The sequence below is a fragment of the Peromyscus californicus genome, unplaced genomic scaffold, assembly GCF_007827085.1.
Source record: "Peromyscus californicus insignis strain IS unplaced genomic scaffold, ASM782708v3 Scaffold_24__1_contigs__length_46423439, whole genome shotgun sequence".
NCBI classification, from domain to species: domain Eukaryota; kingdom Metazoa; phylum Chordata; class Mammalia; order Rodentia; family Cricetidae; genus Peromyscus; species Peromyscus californicus.
This window is the reverse complement of record NW_026294535.1, coordinates 44009304-44023497: the sequence shown is the minus strand read 5'-3', so window position 1 is coordinate 44023497 and position 14194 is coordinate 44009304. Positions and strand designations below refer to the sequence as shown.

The 14194-nt window shown below is 51.4% G+C and overlaps 1 protein-coding gene across 1 annotated transcript; it reads right to left on the bottom strand.

Moving 5' to 3' along the window:
* Positions 1 to 3437: 3437 nt before the first annotated feature.
* Tac3 (tachykinin precursor 3) lies at positions 3438 to 10017 on the bottom strand. The gene is made up of 7 exons (XM_052753610.1): positions 9884 to 10017; positions 9177 to 9295; positions 6944 to 7049; positions 6755 to 6784; positions 6091 to 6144; positions 5731 to 5803; positions 3438 to 3692 (listed from the first exon to the last, which is right to left on the bottom strand). Exons 2-6 carry the CDS (start codon positions 9288 to 9290, stop codon positions 5748 to 5750), a joined length of 360 nt encoding a protein of 119 aa, XP_052609570.1. The 5' UTR covers positions 9291 to 9295; positions 9884 to 10017; the 3' UTR covers positions 3438 to 3692; positions 5731 to 5747.
* Between the last annotated feature and the right edge of the window lie 4177 nt (positions 10018 to 14194).

Genomic DNA, 14194 nt, shown 5'->3' with positions numbered 1-14194 from the left:
TGGGGTGGGGAATTTCACTTTGCTCTGTAGTGGAAGAGTTCCTCGAAGGTCGATGCTGTATTCCGACAACGGGTCCAGCTCCCACAGCTGGGCAAGGCAGCCCCAAAGCTCCCTAACCCTAACCCTGATGAGACAGGCACAGGTCTCGCAAGATCTGCTCATCCTCTCTCACCAGCTGCCTTAGCCATCTTTGGAGTATGAAGCCTAGTCAACTTCACCAGCTATGGAATCACCTGGAAGGTGTAGACCAAAGTGTATATTGTTTATTATCTAGCGCTGTTAAAAGAAAATCACCACACACACAGTCGCAATGATACGTGCGCACAAGGGTACAAGGGAAGAAGGGATCTGGAATTTAGTAGAGGGATTAGGTCTCTGTAGACTTCAACCTCTTTATAACAGGAAGAAGAGGGACTCAATCCTGCGCCCTTCTCCAAGTACAGTAAATAGGAATTTGAGAAGACGGATGTGGTAGGAAGATTTGGGGAATTTGAGGCCAGCCTGGGCTACGTAGTGAGGAAAGGAAGAGAGGGAAGGGAGGGGAAGGGGGAGAGATTGGTTTTAGAGACTGATTTTCCCGAGATCACTGGCGCTGTAGTATTTGCCTGCTCCACCAGAGAGCAACCTCTCTACATTCATGTTCTACTTAGCAGACCATGGTCGCCGCTCAGCACACATGGCAGACTCCAGGTTTGAGCAGAGCCAACTCATGGGGCTTTCACAGACCCAAAACATTCCCCTAGACCCTGCAAAAGTGTCTCAAATACCCTGTAGATAGCTCATTTTGAGAGGTCCAATAGATGACCTCTGGGGAGTGGCTCTAGAATCTGGAGTACTGCCACTTTTTTTTTTTTTGGCAACATAATATTCTTATTGATTATTTGGGAATTTCATACAGTTCGCCTCAATCACACACTTCCCCTTCCTCCCAGGTCCACCCTCCCACCCTTGCCCCCCCCCAAAATGGACCAAATGCAGTCTGTGCTGCCCATGTACTCATCGGAGCATGGCTAGCCCCTCAAAGATGACTGAGTCCTCTTCCCTCCCCCCCCCACACACCAGAAGCCAACTGCGAAGAGCTACACTTCAGCATCTCCATCACATCCTTAAGGACCCGACCCTCCCCAACAGACCTGTCCCTCCCCACCCCCCACCTTTCCTCGGGTGAGAGAGAGGTTGTCACTGAAACCCTTAACGTCTCTCCTCTCTCGTTCTCGACACCAAGTGCGCTCACTTTTGACCTGGCTGTGAATGGGAGCTTTCTCTCCCTTCCCCACCTAAACTGTGTAGCTGTCCGTCAAAAGGAAACCCAGTTGGGAAACTGGAACTTTCCCTGGGGTGAGAAGGACTACAGGAAGCGGCACCTGGCTCCAAAACCTGGTCCTGACGGTGCCTTGGGAAGGCTAAACGTCATCTTTGCATTTCTCCAGCTCCAGTGCACAAACAACTACATAACACCTAGCTGAGGCTGGGAGCTCGGGGATTTCCCATGATGCTCCACTGGGGTACAGAGCCACCCCTTGGGATCAGTGGGGCTGTGATCCTTAGCACATCAGACTGATAAAAGACACCCACGCCCGTGACATGGAAGGCCACATTCTGGGGTCTACTATGCCAGTATTGAAAGGGCTGGTAATGGGCACACTGTAAAGGAAGAATCAGATCAGCCCTTTCTATGACGACAGCAGCTAAGACTGAGGACGTTGCATCTCTTTCGGCCTCTGTAATAGCCTCCCTGTCTAGCCTTCTCACCCCAACCAGATCAAGCTGTGTTTGCTTGTCCATAACCCTGCCATACTACAAAATCCATGAATGAGTGTTGTGGGTTTTTTTTTGGGTGGGGGGGCAATTTTTATTGGTCCCAGAGCAACAACATACCAAAGAGACAATCGTGTCTACGGTCAGCTTGGTAAACCTATGAGTTTGGAGTTTGAGGTTCCTTCCAGGAGCAGGTTACTTGGAGAGCTATGTTATGGGAAAGCTTCCCCCCAACACCCCACCCCAGTATGGGTAACAGTCACGAAAGCTGCATCCCAGGGAGCTTCCTGGCAGCGGAACTAGAAAGAGCTACTCAAGGTCCCCTGCCATAGTTCACCACTTCACATCCTTGGGGAGGAACAGGGATTCTTGGCCTTCCCCTCCCTCCCTTCACACGGGAATGTTAATAAGCCAGCCTCAGGAGGGCTGCATGTGGAGGATCACAGCTGCCCTTGACTGCAGACAGCAATGATCAGATGTAACCAGGAGGGAACAGCCACCCGGCAGTGGTTACCATCTCATCCCCGGGACCTGTTAGAACCCACGCTAACATTGGGGGGCGGGGGCAGAGTCTTTCCACAGTCCCCTAAGTGCGCGCGGGAGTTGCTGACTGAATTTCCCCGTTTCTGAAACTCACCTCTGACTTTGTTACAAACTATCCAAATGTGTTGCGGTTTTTTTCTTGAAACAGAGTCTCCCTTTTGTGACCCAGACTAAGAGCTGGGGTGTACCAGGCTTTTTCTTTGGGGCCACCAATCAGCTCCCAAATCATGACACAGACAATTATTAGTTTTGAATGCTCGGCCTAGCTTAGGCTTCTTTCTGGCTAGCTCTTCTAACTTAACCTGTTTCTGTTCATCTATGTTTTGCCTTGGGGCATTTTATCTTCTTTCTTTCTGTATAGCTTACTTCGACTGCGGCTGACTTAACACCCCTGGTGTGCCCCTCTTTCTCTCCTCTTTTTCCCAGTCTTCCTTCTATTTATTCCCTCTGCCGCCTAGCCTTTCTCTTCCCAGCTATTGGCCATTCAGCTCTTTATTAGACCAATCGGGTGCCTTAGGCAGGCAAGTGAAACAGCTTTTCGTAATTAAACAAATGCAACACAAACAAAAGTAGCCCACCTTTACACAGTTAAAGTCATATTCTGCAGCATAAACAAATGCAACACATCTTTGCCCAGTTAAAATAACATTCCACAATACTGAGGTACAGGAATAACATTCCACAATACTGAGGTACAGGTGTGTGCCACCACACTGCTGTACATTTGTTCTTTTAATCACCAAATCTGATGTTAATTGTGTGAAGAATTGTTTAGGGTTCTAGTAGAACAATTAATATGTATCCAAGATGAAGATATGTCTATTTAACTATCATGTGTAGTGGTTTTTGTTTAAGTGTGTGTGTGTGTGTGTGTGTGTGTGTGTGTGTGTGTGTGTGTGTGTGTGTAAGAGAAAGGGCCCATGCCATGACACAATGTGGAGATCAAAAGACAATCTTTGAGACTCCATTCTCTTCCTTCCATGGTGGATTCCAGGTATTGAACTCAGGTAATCAGGCCTGTGTGGCAAGCTCCTTTACCTGCTAAACCACAATGCAAGCACTATCATCTTTTTGTGTATATGTGTTTCTGAAGAAAAAAAAAAACCATTCTTTCATCAACTAATCTCTCACTTCGCTCCTTTGTAAAAATCCTTTATTGTGGAAGAGGAAACACTGTATTTTAAATGCAGGACACTACAGAAACCATACTGAATACTTAGTGCCCAGGGGATTGAGGCTATTCACATGCAGCTTCTATGCTAAGGAGGAGAGGGAATCAAAAGGAGGATGGCACAAGCTTGGGAAAGAGAAAGGGAATCAGGAGAGCATGCACTGGGATTGGTACATGGACTATGTCTTTATGATGCAGTCCGGGGTCCAGAAGTGGAGTGCTAAAGACAAAAATAAACAAATAAAACTTTAAAATCAGATCGTTGTCCCACAAAGCGCCCACTGTCCCACCCACTGAGGGGAACAAGGGATGGCCACCTCTGCCGAAGGGAAAGCTTAACTCTCAGCTGTCCCAGCAGCCTTTGGGCTGGGGGACTAACTGCTGGCAGCAGGTGCCTGCCCCTTCCCCGATGTGCTAAACACTGTGTCCTGGTCTGTGGAGTGCATGCAGAAAAGTGAAGTCACCAGTTCCTATCACCCAGCACTCCCAGGAGGCTGGCACAGACACAGCCGGTCCACAGTGACCGGTCCCGTCCCCCCGTCCCCCGCCCTGTCCCGCCCGTCCCCGTCCCCCCTCCCTGTTTAACCCAGTCCTTCTTCCCAGACAGGCTCTGAATGACTTCCGTTTCAGTAGCTTCATGTGAATGAAATAAAATGACGCAGTGTTGATCCACTTCCTCTAATCGCCTTTAAATGCTAGCCCCTGGGGACTGCATGTCCCATCTGTCTGCACCTAACAGGCTTAGAATACCGTCAGTGGTGAGATTAGGAAGGCAGCAATTACTGGCTCAGTCCCACTGAAAGAACTTGGATTCACCAGCAAATATTAAAAGTAGATTTCCACAATGCACTTGCATTTACCATTTGTATAAAATACGATGGCAAAATTGCACTGTAATTATCTTTATGGCCAGTGCATAACGTTGGAGGAGAGTATGTCACCCAGATATAGCTACCCGTATAATTATCTGGCCATCGGCAGGACTGAAATAACCATCTAATGAGAGCAAAATGATATGGTAAGCACCATGTAATCAGCAAGTTACAGTTATTACAGTCCTTTGTGCCCTCTCACCCAACAGTAAATGGGGGACCGGAACTGGTCCGGGGTCGGAGGGAGTCATGAACAGGTGGTATCAAGGGTCAGCTTCTGGGGTCTCAAACTGGCCACCCTGAAACCAGTGACTGTGAATTCCCAGAGCAAGGAGAGAAAGGAAGGAGCCTGTGTAGACCGCAGAGGCTTCCCAGGGTCCCCATTCACTCTTGTCTTCCTTCTCTTTAGAAGCCAGAAAAAAAGGAAGGCATCAATTAAGCTGCTGTTGCCGTGTGTGGGTAGACTGCATCAAGGCAGAAGTTTCTGTGTTTTGACTAGACTTCCCCGAGGGACTTTCACACTAGTGGACAAGTGAGGAATCTCTCAGCCCACTCAGTCCTGAGGTCTGGCCTAGATGGCTTTCAGCAGTCAGACAAAAGCCAGCCAGGGGAACACATGAGGACATTCTCCACCCACCGTTGCCAACACTCAGCTTCCAGACCTGAAGAGCCATAATATAGAAGACTCCCAGTGTGCCAGGAACCGTTATGAAGGTCTGTAAAACCGCAACCTTGGGAGATTTTATCACCATCCTTATATTCCAGATGGGGAAACTGAGGCACGGTGTTAAGTCACGTGGCCAAGGAGACACAGCCAGAGAAAGGCAGGCCAGGATTGAATGTAAATCCTGTTCTAATACATTCTGCTGCAGTGGGTGGCTAAGACGTGGTTTCCAGCTATTTCCAGACTTTTAGCATCCCTGAATCTCTTCCTAAATCATAACTGTACTGACTGCATTCTGAGGCTGTAACCCAGCACAGTTCAACCTCTTCGGGAGAGCAAACGCTTCAGCTGTGAATCAGACTCACAGTGACTGAAAGATGATTTCACCATCTTTTGTATAGATCACAAGAAGATAGTGTCTTAAAAAAAAAACAAAACCCACCAGCTGACCATTGGAGAAGCCTCCACAGGATCCCTCTCCCTGTTTCCTACCACACTCACTCTGTCTGCTCAATAATCAACAGAGTCCATGACACAGGAGAAGGAGATGAAACAGAGCAGTGGGGACAAGTACGTGCCCCTCTCTCTGGGCATCATTGCATTTGACGCTCGGTGTGCTGGACACCGGCAGTGTGTCTGTGTTTTAGGGCATTGGTAGTATCTGTGAGCACCACAGCTGGCAGCCCCCGCCCCCTCACCCCCTCACCCCCAACAGTGCTTACCTTATTCTCACGGGTGCCTATTTGAGGGTGCGGAAGCTGGGGGTATTCTCTTCAGTCACATCAGTGGGAGTGTCTGGGTTGGAGCAAGCGGGACAGTTAGGAAGAATTCTGAATCAGTGAAGGGCTGGCTATGAAAGACAGCACCGGAACACAGGGCTGGGAGAACGGGCAGGAGGCAGACCCTTCTGTCCCTCAGCCACAGCAGGGCTGTCCTACTGTGCTCAGGGAAATGGCTGAGGAAGGAAGAGACGCACTCACTACAACGGAGAAAAGTCTGATCTTCCTCTCTGGTGACGAATTGGGAGGCACCTCTGACATATCCTTGGCAGTACCCAGACCTTCTTGCTGGGTGTACCCTACCTGGCTGGCTGTTCCTCTTGCCCATGAGTCCCACAAAGAAATCATGCATGTCACCTGAAAGAAAAGGCCAATGTTGTCCACATACATGTCAAGACTTCTGAGACTGGAATTCATCCTCTCTCTGTCCCTGTCCCTCTCCCTCTCCAGTCTAAGTATCCTACACTGCCCTGGAATTTCTGGTGTAGCCCAGGCTAGCCTGTACTTTCCATCTCTCCTTTCTTAACCTCTGAGCTCTGGAATTACAAATGTGTGTCGTCGCCACATCTGGCTCCTCTGTATCCCCTTGGGGCCTGAACTCCACAGCCAGCAGGGATATTATCCGCCCGTCCTCTCTTCCCGCCCCCGCCCCCCAGCACTCACACACCCACATCTCATCACTTTTCTACCACAGCAGGTGCCTGGCTTAGGACCTTTACTGCCATCAGGAGAGCCCCTCAGTTCCCAGTGACCAGCCAGTGAGGGATGGGGCAGCCTCCCACGCCCCTCACACCTGCTCTCTCCTTGTTCCCTGGCACCATCTCCCCCTCAGAAAGGCTGGCTAGGCAATTGCAGCTGGCGCATTGTCTGCACCGGCTGAGATGAGGTCAGCCAAAATGGCTTGCTGGCTTCGTGCCCGCGGAACTTTGGGCAAATGGTCAGCACAGATGATGGAGAAGCTACTCACGTTTCTGAGGAAGCGATGTCTCCTTAGGTCCTGTGACGCCAAGCACAAGAGTGTAGGAAGCAACAATTAGAGAGAAATTCAAATCACAGCCCTCACCAACTCACTAGGACACCCCCCCCGTCCCCCTCCCCCCAAGGGGTTCCCCAGGCCCTGCCCCTGTGCCCCTCCCTCTCCAGAGCTTCCTCCTACCCACGCTAGCCTTGCTCAGCACTTTCAGCAACCCTTCCAGAGAGACTGAGCGGCTGTCATAGAGTCTCCGGAGCAAAGACTGGGGCAGCTGGTAGTGGTCAGAGTCCTTGTAGGGGAGAGGAGCAGAGAGCTGAGGGGCAAGGTCCACACCCCATCCACCTGCTCTCTTCTGGCACAAAATAGCCTTGCCCCAAACCCCACCACAGTTGAATCCAATACCCCACTTCCTTCAGGATTTCCTCTGGCTTAGCCTGGAAGAGAAATGGGTGTGTAAAGTGTGATGGGTGAGCAGGGGCAGCAGCCCTGGGATTGTGTTAGAAATGCAGAATCCTACCTGAAACCTGGACAGGACCTGAATCTGAATGTGACCCCATGGTGCTCGTGTACATGGTGGAGTTCAGAGCCATGTAGAGACTTCCGGATGGCTGGCCTGTTGGCCTGGCCTTGGACTGACTTCCTGGGGTGCTGACCATGCTGTCCCCCAAGACCAAGGATGATTGTCTCCTAGAACCCCCCACCCAGCTCCTGCCACCTCTCAGTGACAAAGTCAGAGCTTCAGAAACCAGCTTGCTCAAAGATGGGGTTAGTCCATGGAGTGAACCATGACCTCCCCACACCCAAGCAAGGCCCATCACACTTAGCAGGTGTCCTCTAACCTGAATCTCAGCTATGCCCTTCTCTAGCGTCCTAGTATCCTTGGGCTGCAGGGGACACCCAGGATACAACCCAAACAAGTCACCCAGGCACCACCCCACACATGTATTCCACCCAGTATTTCTGGTACCCACAGACCTTGGGGAGAGAGATGGTCTCTTTTGTTGACCAAGAGGGGAGGAGGGGTTTCCTTGGTACTCTAGCACTGTAGTGGGCTTGTCTCTGAAGAACCCAGATCATCGGACCACCCTGACTACACAGGGTCCAGCTGGACTTGACACTTACGGGGCAGTGGGTTTTGTCTGGATCTGGTGCGCAACTGCCGCTACCGGCACAGCTGCCCGGGAGAGCATGCATGTTCTCCGTGTGCGTGTGTGCGCGTGTGCATGTGTGCGTGTGTGTGCATGCGTGTGTGTGTGTGCGCGCGTGCGCGCACAGCGCACGCGCGTGCTCTCTCTCTCTCTCTCTCTGTCTCTGTCTCTGTCTCTCTCCCTCTCTCTCCCTCTCCTTCTCCCCGCTCCTCTCTCTGCCCAGCACGTAGCTTCCCAGAAGCCACTTTTTCCAAATTGTTCGAATACTCAGCCCACCTCCTGTAATGAGATGCTAAGCAGATTGGAGCTGGAGAGGCAGAAGGCTTCACACGCTGAATTTGTAATAAGTCCCACCTGTAATCATCTTAAAAGCATTTGTACCAATGTAACTGCTGTCAACTCAAACCCCTAAAAAGACTTCCTCCCTGCACTCCCCCTACACCGACCCTGACAAGTCCTCTTCTTTTTCTTAGAGGAACTTTGGAAATCCAGGCTCGCCCTGGCTTGCTTTTTGATTTCTGTGTTACCAGTCTAAGCAGAGGCTCGAAGTAGGCAAGGGAGAGAAGAGAAAAGGAAACCTTGGGACTTAGACACTCCTGAGACTGTGGGAGGTGGGCGCGCGCAGAGGATGGGGGCGGTATCTGCATCTTGAAAATAAAAGAACACGTGTCACCGATAGATGAAATAGTCTGCAGAGGGCCACTTGGGAAAGAAATGCTGCCTGCCTCTGGCTCCGTCGAGGGAGGGAGATCTGTCCCTTGCCAAGAGACAGAGCTGAGCCAGACTACAGAGAACTTACGTAGCCAACTTACCCACAGCACCGCTCCATCACCATGTCACCAGCCAACAACTGAACAACATATTCTTTAATTTTAAAAAATTAAATTAAAATATAATTACATTATTTCTCCCATTTCCTTTCTTTTCTCCAACCTCTCCCATGTGCTCCCCTCTTGCTCTCTCAAATCCATGCTCCTCTTTAATTGTTGTGATACATATGTATATATATATGCAATGTATAGATAAATGCAAACTGCTCAGTCCATAGAATGCTGAGCAATATTTTTTAAGGTACACGTTATCTACCAGATATCCAAGACACGGAGAGATGCCCTGGATACAACAGAAATAGGAGAGGACCAGAAATACTGAGAAATTTAGAAACAAAATGCCCAACCCCACCAGCCCACCTCCCTTCCTCCAGCTATCCAGACAGACAGAATCCCAAGTCTCCCTGAGGGACTGGACTCTGTCAGGGGACATCTTACCTTACTGTGCCTCCCACCAGGTGCCACCTGCTCCTGAGACTCCTCACAGACAGCCCCAAAGCTGCAAGCCAAGCTGAGCGCCAGGATGGCAGCGAACAGCATGGCGCACCTCATGGTGTCTAAAGGACAAAGGTGAGAATCAGGGAAGACACAGCCTGGTGGGAACCCGGCGGGCCCTCCTGACCAGCGGCCCTCCCTCCTGACCAGCGGCCCTCCCTCCTGACCAGCGGCCCTCCCTCCTGACCAGCGGCCCTCCTAACCAGCACCTGGGCTCCACCGTGTTTTTCCAGCTCTTCTCCTCCCCTATCCAAGCCCTGATCTGAAGAGGTGAGACGCACCTCTGAGAAGGGGGTCCCCCTATTAAACAGCTCCCCAGGATCTGCCTACCAATGAGCAATGATGTGGTGTTGGGGGTCTCTAGATGATAAGGATGATAGATTCACAGGACATGATCTGGTCTGTGTCTTTAGCTTAAGAAGAGACCCCAGTTACTGTCTCACAGTACAAGATAACCCCAGACTTAAAGAAAAACTTTCTAACCTCTAAGAATCAGTCTCAGTTCTGGCCCCAGACACCTCTCCATCTTGGGGCCTTTTCTGATTGCCTACCTGCCTATCAGAGGCTGCCCTCTCCTTTATCCCCTTCTGGTTCTCAGCCATCATCCTCATGCCAGCTTCAGCCCACCACACTATCCTCCCAGGACCTACCTGTGGAGCTGGCTGGACGGTAGGATCAGGGAGCTGGCTGGTGCTGCTCGGGAGACAAGCGAGTGCAGGGGCTCTGGAAGGTGGCAGGAACCAGTCCCAGCTCCCTGATAAAGGTTCTGGGAGGGTTTGGGGGAGCCAAGGGGAGGGGCTGAGAGTCACCAATCCCAGGGTGGCTGGAGGGGAGGAGGAGAGCTGGTAGGGTAGAAGATGCAGGCTGTAGTCACATACTCAGACACGCAGGCGCATGCACATACACACACACACACACACACACACACACACACACACACACACACACACACACACACACACACACACGCCAGAACCAGCAGGGAGCTACAGTTGTCCAGCAGCCCACTTCCCAAAGGCACCCAAGGCAGGCACTCTGGAGAATGCCGTTGTGTGTGATTTCTCACAAAACTGCCTGCCAGGTCCAGCTCAATAGGTGTGTCTCCTGGACCTTCTTCTCATAACTCACCAGCTCCTCTCCCTTTAAACCTCCGAGCAGCTTAGACCGGTGTCTCTGTCCCTTTGGGGCTGAGGCCCCACTTGAAGACTGGGGGTGACTCTGGCTCCTTCCGCCCTCCTCCTTCTGGTGGATGCTGTCCCATGTCCTGGTCCTTACCCCAAGGGGGAAGCAGAGCTGCTGGGGTGAGGACTGAGACCCTCCCCTCTGCCCGCCCCCCCATATCCCCACCCTTTTCAAGCTTCCTGACTGAATCAGCTGCCTCTTGCAGGAGTTCCACCTTCCCTCCGTCCTGCTCCTGAGGACTGCTCAGCTTGTCCTCACCTTGCTCTGCTTGGCAATGTCCATGTCTTAATTACCTCCTTTTTTTTTTTTTTTCCTCAAAGCTCAGACATCCTCTTCTCTGATCCTTCTCCCTCTTGTCTACATACCACACAGATGAGGGGGGCTTTTCTGTAGTTTCTTAGCCCAGAACAGAGAACCAGAGGAGGAGAGCCAGGGTCAGAATTAGAACTCAGAGAGGGCCAGTAATGCACTGGGAAAGCAGCAGCTGGAACCTGGCCAGAGTGTGGATACACACATCAGGAGCTTAAATATGCAGTGGGATTTGATTTTTCCTCACCTCCACAATAGAAGCAAGAAATATGCCCATTTTTCTGGTTAGGAAACTGAGGCCAGGGAGGTTCAGTGACTTGCTCCAGTGTACACAGCAATCTGGCTCTTCTTACTCCAAATCTCTCGGATTGTTTGTTTGTTTGTTTGTTTCAAGACAGGGTTTCTCTTTGTAACAGCCCTAGCTGTCCTGGAACTCACACTGTAGACTAGGCTGGCCTCGAACTCACAGAGATCCTGCCTCTCCCTCAGGAGTGCTGGGATTAAAGGTGTGCACCACCACCACCCAGCTAAGTCTCTCGATCACTGCACGGGCATGTTGACCTTTGAGGGAACTATTTGCTCTTCCAGGAGGACACAGAGGGACATCTTTCTGAGTCTCAGGGATTTGGAAACTACAACCCTTTTATATCTTGGGATGAGAAGGGAGTAGTATGTGCTCCCTGATCACCATAGACTCCTCCAATCACCCTATTTAAAACTGCTTTCACCGTGAACTCCCCCTACCCCCTTCTTCCAGCACTTATTATATCCAACATGCTGATAATTTATTTCTGTCTCTGTCAAATATACCAACCCCACCAAGCATCGCATGGACAAGAATTTTTGTCTGTTATTGTAATCCCTCACTCTATAGTATTTGGCATATCATAGATGCTCAATAAAACTTTATGAAAAAGGAAGCCAGAGCCAGGTTGGTTGGCTGGCTTTTGTAAATTTCTACCCCCAAACATGAACACCACTAGCACTAATGGAGTCCTGAAGTCCTTCCTCCCCATGCCACACACCCTGGGACTCGGGTCATAGTGACAGAACGTCACCCTGGCTGCACAGGGCCCCTTGTTCACCCCAGAATGTGGGTAACAGCTGGGTATCAAGGTCTCTTTATGATATGAGAGGCTCATGGGGCCTCATTAAAAGCTTCTCATTACCCAGTTAATTGCAGGACTGTGTGTGCACAGAACATGGGCCAGCACCCAGAGCTGTGAACATTTGGTGGGCTGAGGAATAGAAGTGGGAGGCTGTTTATATGCAAATAGTATAACACATTCATTCCTTCGAGGAGCCCAGGTACTGTTTCTAATTGGACCTAGCCTAGACGGCTCCCTCTTCCTCCTCTCCCATCTGCAACAATCTAGAGACAGAAGACCAAGCTGGGCAGGCCAAGGGAGTTGGCTGTGCAGATGAGTTCAAAAGCTCAAGACCAAAAGCCTGGTGGCCCCAGCTCTGTCAAACCCTTCCCCCAAGGCAGCCATCCCCATCCCGAGCCCTGACATCAGGGAAGCAGGGCTTCAGCAAAGGTCCCACCATGAATAATGTCCTTTGATGATGCTGTATCTCACAGAGGATGGCAGGAGTCGAGGTTGGGAGGGGGCTGATCACCCTTGATCTCCGGGATTAGCAAAGACTTGAAAGGGCCGATGCTGACCCAAGCTAGTGAGGTGATGAAGGAGGGAGGCAGGAGAAGCCGGAGCAGGAAGCTTCATTTTGCCCACAAATCATATGCAAATGGCACGTAAAGTGTCTGTTGCAGGAATGGAGCTGCTATGGAGCTATTGAGTTTTGTTTTTTCTTTGCACATTTCTTTATTTGAGGCACATCTCGGATGCTGTCTCCATAGAGGAGAAAGTACATAAAGTCCAGAGTCTATAACAGCAGGTACCCGCCTACCCGTCCCTGACTCCACTGTATTTATGTATGTATGTTCAGTTGTACCGAGGTGAGACGTTAGATGACCAGTCTCTAGGGGGACATGCTTGTGTGGACAACACCACACGGGCTTGTCCACCATGTACTCAACTGTGGACTCCCTTGGTATCTCGGGGCTGGACCCTGTGTGACCTGGACAGAGAAGGAAGACAGTTCTCTATCAGCCAGGATGTGCATGAAGAACTAGGAAGAGGCCCTGAGGGCACGGAGGAGCCATGACTGAGCCTGGACTGTGTTAGAGCCGGATTAAGCTGGGAGGCCCTGGAGTGGCTCCTCGGTGTGGGGGAAGTCCAAGATAGCTTGTGTAGCCTATACTTTGAGAATGCTGGACGTGCTGAGGCAGAAGGCTGGGGCAGGACTGATGGCAAAACCAATTCCCCTAGTGAAAAAGCCAATTCTAGCTCTTTTCCATAGGTGGGAAATCCATAGGTAGGAAAATAGAACCCTATAGACTTCAGGACCCTGGGCTCCGGAAGAAAGGAAAGGCAAAGACAGCAGAGAGGAGGCGGGGGAGGGGGGGAGGCCCGAGGAGGGGGGTGGTGGTGAGCCCCACCCATCCTCGAGCTAGCATCCATCAACATGTTGGAAGAATGATGCCCGACCGATTTAGCCCACCCCTCCCCTCCCCCACCCCCTCCCCACCCCCTCCTCACCCCACCCCCACCCAGGGAGCTGGCGGCTCCCTCAGCCCTGGGAAAAGAAAAGCAGGATTGGAAGCAGCAGCTGCATTTTCTCCTGAAATTGCCTCTGAAAATGACCAGACACTTCACTGGGAAAGTGACGACAATTTGGGCCCTGGGAGCAGGAGATGAGGCGGAGAGCGGGGGCGATCGGGCTCAGGTCACCACCCGCTCCCAGCCAGCCAGGAGCAGTCAAGGCTGGAGTCGTCATCTGGGGAGTGGGAGGCTAGCCAGAGCCCCAGTTACCTGTCCTCCAGCCCCAGCCCTGACAGGACAGGCTTAGCTTCTGTCTGCCCAGGGCCCATTGTAGCCCAGAGCTGGGGGCTCGGGCTGAGAGAGAGAGAGAGAGAGAGGAGGAGAGAGAGAGAGAGAGAGAGAGAGAGATTAATCTGCAGGCAGGAAGGATAGTTAATCAGGTCTCCCTGCCAGCATGATTACTTGGACCCGTGAGCTGCCTACCGATGGAGGCTGTGAGGGACCCAGCCTCAGAGCTTAGTGGAGGAGGCAGGGAGGGTGGAGGTGGAGGAGACACCCAGAGACAGGGACAACGGCAGCCCTTCCTAATCTCTCTCTGGGTACAGATCTAAATTTCATGGCTATACGCAGCATGTTCCCCAAAGATAGAACAGGGTAGTGAGACAAGACCGTCTCTGAGGACAGGAAGATGAAGGACAGCGGGGAAAGGGTACAAGAGATACTACAGATTAACAGGGACAAAGCCCACACAGACTGAGACAGTGAGGTGGCGTGGCACAGTCCAAGACCGACACAGAAAATGAAGGAGGACAAGAGGAAAGGGGTCAGTCCGAGAGACGAGCACGTCTGAGTCAGGGAGTCTGCCCC

Coding starts and splice junctions, on each gene's coding strand:
- Tac3 (XM_052753610.1), bottom strand. CDS start 9,290: ATGAGGTGCGCCATGCTGTTCGCTGCCATCCTGGCGCTCAGCTTGGCT. Junction 7,050..9,176: donor CTGGTGGGAGGCACAGTAAG/GTAAGATGTCCC, acceptor CTCCCCTACAAG/GACTCTGACCACTACCAGCT. Junction 5,804..6,090: donor CAAGAGGAACAGCCAGCCAG/GTAGGGTACACC, acceptor GCTCCAACCCAG/ACACTCCCACTGATGTGACT.